Source organism: Spinacia oleracea, chromosome 6, assembly GCF_020520425.1.
Source record: "Spinacia oleracea cultivar Varoflay chromosome 6, BTI_SOV_V1, whole genome shotgun sequence".
In the NCBI taxonomy this organism is placed as follows: Eukaryota; Viridiplantae; Streptophyta; class Magnoliopsida; order Caryophyllales; family Amaranthaceae; genus Spinacia; species Spinacia oleracea.
The window spans coordinates 133,224,752-133,232,109 of NC_079492.1; the positions used below are offsets into that span (position 1 = coordinate 133,224,752).

The 7,358-nt window shown below is 33.7% G+C and overlaps 1 protein-coding gene across 2 annotated transcripts; it reads right to left on the reverse strand.

Moving 5' to 3' along the window:
- Positions 1-310: 310 nt before the first annotated feature.
- On the reverse strand, positions 311-5,601 carry LOC110791666 (uncharacterized). 2 transcript variants are annotated; one of them, XM_021996431.2, is made up of 7 exons: positions 5,486-5,601; positions 4,322-4,378; positions 3,830-3,979; positions 3,604-3,677; positions 2,950-3,068; positions 2,168-2,251; positions 311-746 (listed from the first exon to the last, which is right to left on the reverse strand). In XM_021996431.2, the coding sequence occupies exons 2-7, from the start codon at positions 4,326-4,328 to the stop codon at positions 647-649; spliced, it is 534 nt and encodes a 177-aa protein (XP_021852123.2). In that variant the 5' UTR covers positions 4,329-4,378; positions 5,486-5,601; the 3' UTR covers positions 311-646. The 2 variants fall into 2 exon arrangements, with proteins under 2 accessions (XP_021852123.2, XP_021852124.2); XM_021996432.2 differs by lacking the exon at positions 5,486-5,601 and adding an exon at positions 4,843-5,049.
- Between the last annotated feature and the right edge of the window lie 1,757 nt (positions 5,602-7,358).

Here is a 7,358-nt window from a genome sequence, read left to right on the forward strand (position 1 = left end):
AATCTATACTAGTATATTAAAAGGCGTTTGTAAGAAAATATACAATGCCATGTGGCGCCCTCCTCTTTCAATTTGACACATGTCATTACGTGTCATCCAATATTATTCAAAAATTACAAATACAAAATTCGAACCCATGACTTGGTGATTGAAACCACTAATGACTTATCCACTTGGCTATGCAAATGTACGTGTTATATTTTGCAAACGATATATAATAAAGTGATAGTAAAGAAAGAAAAATGATTTTAATAAAAATAGGAATTAATTATGATTTGTTTTTATTTTTTTCACAGAAAAATAGGCATAGTTACAATTATTCAAGTGATGACTCGGCCTTCGGGGCATCGCCCGAGCCCAAAATCTAGTTAGTTTATTATTGACTGTTACATAGAAGTATAACTGAGTGTCTAAAACTACACCAAAATGTATCAGTTAGGTTTTATCCTTAGGTTAAATAAAAATATAACCTGGCAGGTATTATATGATGCACTGGTTTTAGAATATCACAATAAACTTAAAGAAAAGGAAAAATAGACTTCATAAATTAAGCTCCAAATATATCTGTGCGACTCCAGTTTCGACTGCTTCTCATGGTGATGTATCCTTGCAGTGATCTTAAAGAGTCCCGTCTCGCTTCTTCAGTCTACTTTGTCCAGAAAAACCATCTTCTGGTTGATGGAGTTTCAACTGGCTCATCAGGTTTTCTCTTTTCCAGTCCCTGCTTCAAAGACTCTAACCTATTCCTGTAATTCCAAGTTAGAAATATAAGCTTATAAATCAGATATACTGATTATTGTAGTGAAGATTTTACTTTCTTTCAAAGATTTCAGTAAAAACACACCGAGCCCTTACATTATTACAATTAGGCTTTGTTTGAATAAGTCAAAATAAGTTCAGATAAGCAAAAATAAGTTTTTTTCAGAAATTTTCACACACAAATAAGTTTATTTAAGACAAAATAAGTTTAGATTAAAAAACACATCATATTGTTATTGTTTAGAATGTTTTTTAGCTAACCCAGTTACGCATGTCATAGCTTGAGCCACTCTTAAGCATTTCACAGTTGATGGGGCTCGACCCTGTGACCTCCAAGTCACAAGGTGTGTTCCCCACCAACTCCACCAACTTGTATTGGTTATTGTTTATAATGTTTATGATGGCTAAACTATTATACCCATTAGATAAGTACATAGTATAATGTTTATACGGAGTAATGGTTAAAAAAGACAACAATCAACCAAATCGAATCATAGCCTCAAATTCCACATATAAAATGATTGAAAAATTATTGGAAAAAACGTCAATCATATTATCAAATAATGCTTTTAAAAAAGAAGAGAGTGAAAGAATTTGGTAATACTTTGTAGATTGAAAAGGAAGAGAAAATGGAAGAGAGAAATTACACAGAAGCAATCTAAAGTTCTAAACAAACCACCACCTCATAAAATAATGAAAGGAGGTTTAAGGAGAAAAAAAAAAGGAAGTGAGGTTTTAAGAATAGTGGATTGTGGAAATAGAAAAGATGACAAATTTGAAAGAAAGAAAAACCACATGAACAAGGGATATTAAAATCATTGGTGCTATTTTTTTCCCCTTTTCTTGACAGAGATATTTGGCGCTGTTTGGTGCTCTAAAATTTTGATCATATTGAAGATAGAAAAGACTAAAAACCATGGATGAATATCATCTTAAATTGCAAAACTGTTGAATCAAAAGAAATTTGAGAGAGAGAGAGAGAGAGTGAAGTGAAAGAGAGAGTGTGGTATACTGTTATTTGGGGGAAAGAAACGGTGCAGTTTAATTTTCCCAAGCTAAGTCCAAATACAATGTTGTATGGACTATGGAGTATTATTAAATTGCAACCCAAGGAAAGAAAAAATACAGATTAATGACATCAGCTTTTTGGTAGAGCAGAGGACTGAAAATCCTCGTGTCCTCGTGTCACCAGTAGTGATGTCAGTTGGGGTTTCTTTTAGTATAAGTTATAGAAGATAGATAGATAGATAGATTTTCTCTTCTGCTATAAGCTGAGAGCATATGCAATTTACCATCTAACTTGCATTACTTCCCACATACAAATAAAAAAGCTGGGGGTGGGGGATGGCATCAGGGATCTTCGCCCATTCTAGATATACCATAGGATCACGAGTTGAATAGATTTTACCTCATGTCTGTGAGACTCCCATGTAAACTCCATCTTTGGCGAAATCCTTCAACGCCTTCAGTTCCACTGGCAAGAATCAAACGCCTGAAAATCATTTGAAAATACTTAGTAAGACAGGACACAAAGATATAGAGAATTCCTCGTTACATAAACACATAACAGCAGGGGAACACTTCTGATTCTGCATTTTTCCGGGGAACTGGGAACATACAATGAAGCACCGAACCCTCAATTTGACAGAGTAACCAAGGAACATTCTTTAGGGAGTGTCTCAAGCAATTACTTTTAGACAAAAAAAAAAGCTAAATGATTTGTGCTAGTTTAGTTCCTTTGTTATACAGCATAAAGGGCAGATGCATTAGATACAAATCATACAATAGCAAAAGATGCGTCTCAAGTGGCAACTGGAATTGGGAAGGTGGTTAAAGGATTTCTCTTTGGCCTTTTGGTATGTATAAAATCAGGATTCAAGGATAATAATAAGATAAGTGCAAACCAGTCTCTCTAGGGCCTCAGTGGTATCTCACTATTGACAATTTGACATGCAACTTGAGTGGATAATTTTACTACAAGTTATTCCTTGGTATCTCACTAAAACATTTTACTACAAGTTATTTCTTGGTATCTCACTAAAACATTTTACTACAAGTTATTCCTTGGTATCTCACTAAAACATTTTTCAAGAAAACAGCCTTTGCCAAATTTTAAACTCACATAAAATTGCCAGATGATAATTATGGCAAGAGACAACTCATAAGATCAACCAATCATGCACTGCATACCTTTCCAGTTTCGTGACTTCTGATTCCAGTAGAACAGCTCTTTCCTTGGCTTGATCAAGGGGCATCGACAATCCTAGTTTGTGTTCACTCTCTTGAAGCCTTTGTCTGATTTCCTTGTCCTACAAACTTGCAGACGGGGTGCAAGTTGAATTTAGCACCAGAGTAGTAAAATTTTAGAAACTAGACTCACATATGAATTATACTACTCCCTCGGCTCCAAAACAAAGTTTCTTTTTTGACTTTTCAAGGTATGTACGATCAAACTTTCACCATAATTTATCTAGTTGTACGTTAACAATAATTATGCCTTTACGAATATAAATTTTATGATTGAATCCTTCATTTGTTTTTTCATTATATTGGCAATTTTCATTATATGCCTTTACGAATATAAATTTTAGCAAATTTTTTTTTGCTTGAAATCTTGTCCAAACTCCAAACCACATTTTTATTATTTTGTATAACTATGTATAAAGAAGACATGGAATGAAAACCGCTGAAGAATGGAGAACACCACATGGCATATGGACTTGGTTAAAAACACTTCTTAACACGAAGTACATAGTATAGGATAATTGATGTTACTGAGGTCAGACTTAGGACAGAGGAAATTATTAAGAAAAAGAAGTACTATGAATATCAGACTAATCTTACTCTTCTTTCTACACACTGTCGGTACAAAGCAATCTCATCTTGACAGAATGGCTCAATATCATGAATCTGTAAACCTACAGCACAAAATGCAAACCATGACACAAAAAAACACTCAGCTCTAGAAGAAAGGGATAGACTGTTGTCCAATTTTTTTTAAAGTTCAGGTATTATACAACAGGGCATGGGTTTGGAAATTATAAATAATACACTATCAAGAAAGCCTTACACAAATATAAACTCCTCAGCAACCCATCACACAAGTTGACGCCTTCAAGCACATGCGGAGCAATTTCTGGGGGGATGAGAGGTGATGGAGGTCCCGTCATTAAATCGTCACCAACCAAAATGGTTTCCTCCATCATTTCCTGCGAATCGACTGCATATACCCAACAGAATAATCAGAAGTTAACTGCTTTTGGTTAACAAAGCCAAAATCTTTCCTTTCTACATTCCAATCTTATTAGTATAGTATGTCAGTAGCAACCTTCCTTAATCCTTAAAGTTAAAGAACACTAAATCTTTTGATATAGACAAACATCTTAAACAATCAATCCTTTTTAGCACCCTTAATATAAACCAAATCAGCAATAACTTATCAAAGCAAATCTACAAAGTTCCTCTACATTTTTGGCACCTCAAAATATATTAGTGCATTTGGTGTTTCTTGCCTATAAACAAAAACATTGTTTCAATGACAAGTTGACAAAATCTCACGTACCATCCATGTTTGTCTTCTGCTCCTCTTAATTAGATATGAAAAAGAGAGCACTAAAACCTGAAATTCACCACAACACAATGCAACAAGATGGGTAAGAATATTGAACAAAGTTGATTAAATGATAATTGGGGTTCTGCAGCACTGGAAACAAAGATAGCCAAAAGTATTCAAAACCCCAGAAATCAAAGACAAGAAATAATAAAAAATAAAATGAAGAAAAGGGAAAGGATACAAATTAGAATTCATTGCCGCATTTCATCAAACAGGTAATATGCATTCCGAAAAACACAAGCTTTAGAACACACCGCATGAGGATCGTGCCAGTCTGCCAGATAATCGAGGAGCATGATATTGTAATCAATGAACTAAAATACTAGATTTCATAAAGGGGTTAATGAAGGATAAAAATGGCTACTTCTCCATTCTTCATCGTTTTTCCTGTTGTGGTCTTTGGGGGGATTTTGCCGGAGTAACAGAAAAGACGAGAGAGATAAAGAGTGATGAAGAGAGAGAAAGCTTACCTGATGAGAAAACAATGGAAATGAAGTTGACGAGAGTTAAGGTGGGTATGAAACTATAAATTATGGAGATATACTGCAATTGAAGTTGCAGAAGCGAGGGAAAGAAATTGCTACTCTCTCTTGCCTGTTTTGTAGGAGTCTTTATACTTCTTCAGAACTCTCAACTCTCAAGTAACAACAAGGGTTCTTTAGCCTAGAGCAAGAGATTTCAAAACAATCCCCGGCATTCTCCTAATTATAATGAATAAATATACAATCTAAAAATTGCAATATATAGTCTATTTGCAATATACAATCTTAAAATAATTTCATCACAGTCGCTCATTTACTTCGCCAAAATAAAATTATCAACTTTTCCGGAAAATTTCAAAACAAACATGAAGAACAAAAAAAAAGGACAAAAAATTTCAACACACATTAGCAAAAGTAAGACAACATTGTAGAAATTCCTCAACAAAATACGCGAATATGAAAAAATAAAAACAACATGCAAAATCGCATCAAAAACAAATTATTCCGTGTCACATTAACAAGCCCAGATGATCCCGGCACTACTGAGACATTCGACATCAAAAACGCGAAATGTAACACTGAAAATGAAGAAATCAAACACAAAACCAAAAAAAGAAGTTAAAAGACTTACTAGAATAAAAACACTGCTTTGAATTTAGAATTTTGGAGGAGAGAGTGAAGAAAGGAGAGAGAAAATGGGGGTTTAAGGTGGTTTGTACGGTTTGTACACAAAATAGTCAGAGAGGGGGAGAGTCGTTGAGGTGAAAAAAAGAGGGGTATATAAAGGTATTTACCATTTTAGCCTTTTCTCTCTCCTAAATTCAGAACTGCACACAAAAACACTGCCTTATGTAGTTCTGTTGCTGAGTGGTGCGTGTACTAATATTTTGGACCCATAAATTACCAAAAGGGGTTTTGGAATTCTTGGGATTTGGGAATATTCTCTCCGTCTATAATATAGTGCCTGTTTTCCTAAAATAGTGTCCCTAAATGATGTGCCTATTTCTATTTTAAACCATTAATTTTTACCCATAATACCCTCATGCACTAATTGTAATTCCAATATTGTCTAAAAAAGTCATAATTTTTACTTTGAAAATTGTACTTTCTGACTTTTATTCAACTCATGTGCTTGAATTTTGTCTTTTTTAGGCCTACTCCCTCCGTCCCAAAATTATCTTCCTGTTTTCCTAAACGAGCGTCTCAAAATTATATTCCTGTTTCTAATTTTGGCTACTAAGATCCCCACTTTCTCATGTACTACATTAATTAAAATTTAATTGAAAACCCCACCCATGTACTATATTCCACTTTTCCCATGTACTATATTCTCCTTCACATGTACTTTATTCCACTTTTCCATACAACTCAATCATTATTTGTACTTTATTCCACTTTTTCATGTACTATATTCCACTTTTCTAAAAATCCGTGTTTTTGGTCAAACAGGAAGATAATTATGGGACGGAGGGAGTATTTATTATGTACACACCTTTAATCTTTAATTTATCTCTCCATAAAAGCCAACTAACATGTACTTTATGTTGAAAGTACAAATAATTATTGTTTTTATTATCAATGCTATCTTTTACCTTAATAACCGTGATTTTGGTCAAACGGGCACTATATTATGGGACGGAGGGAGTATTTCACTGGTTAAGTGTGTGATATTAAGGGAAAATTTGGGGTATATTGAACTTTTGTGAAGAATGTATTGAGGATATGCCACTTGGAGAAAAGCAAAAAAAATGGGTGAATGAATTTTTTTGAAATACTTTGGCAAAATTTCTAAATTTTGGCGAAGTTGTTTATGAAATACCCCCTATTCTTGTTTTTCATTTACAGCCATGGGTTGTGTTTTAAATTTGTAATTAATCGTATAGTTTTTATGTGGGGTGCTGTTAGATTTGGACTCGTAAAGTAAGAATGAAAATTTAGTCATTAGAAGTTAAACATAATGTTTTATTTTATGCTTATGTTCTTTGAAAATTGATAGTGATTAAGTTGAAGATTTGGACTTGTTTGATTAGAGGAAAGTATTACATGTGCAATTTGGTGATCTAACAATTCAACACGCCCTAAAGGGATGGTGTTTAATTTATAATATTACAATAGTCAATATAAGATTTATAAAAATTATTAGTTGCATTCGAGTGCACCGTGCAACCAGAAATATTTTAATGTTCATTGATGGTCTCTCTCACATTTTCCCCTCACATATAAGGAGTGTGAGATGGTGCAAGGTACACACGGAGTGCACCTAATATGTTCTATTGAATTATGGTTATTTAAGAAATTATTCACTCTAATTCTTTCTTTAAAATTTGCAATAAGGTAATAAGGTCAGGAAAAGTAGGTGACCGTGTGTCTATGTGACAATATAAAAAATAACTAGTGTGTGCCCCGGGTACAATGTTGGATAATACACGAATTTTTTACGCATTATTTACATGTGTTGCGTATGCGAGTTTGAACTTTTTTTAATAACTATTCAGAGATTGTTT

Coding starts and splice junctions, on each gene's coding strand:
- LOC110791666 (XM_021996431.2), bottom strand. Junction 3,069..3,603: donor GACAGTGTGTAGAAAGAAGA/GTAAGATTAGTC, acceptor GCAAGTTTGTAG/GACAAGGAAATCAGACAAAG. Junction 2,252..2,949: donor GAAGTCACGAAACTGGAAAG/GTATGCAGTGCA, acceptor AATGATTTTCAG/GCGTTTGATTCTTGCCAGTG.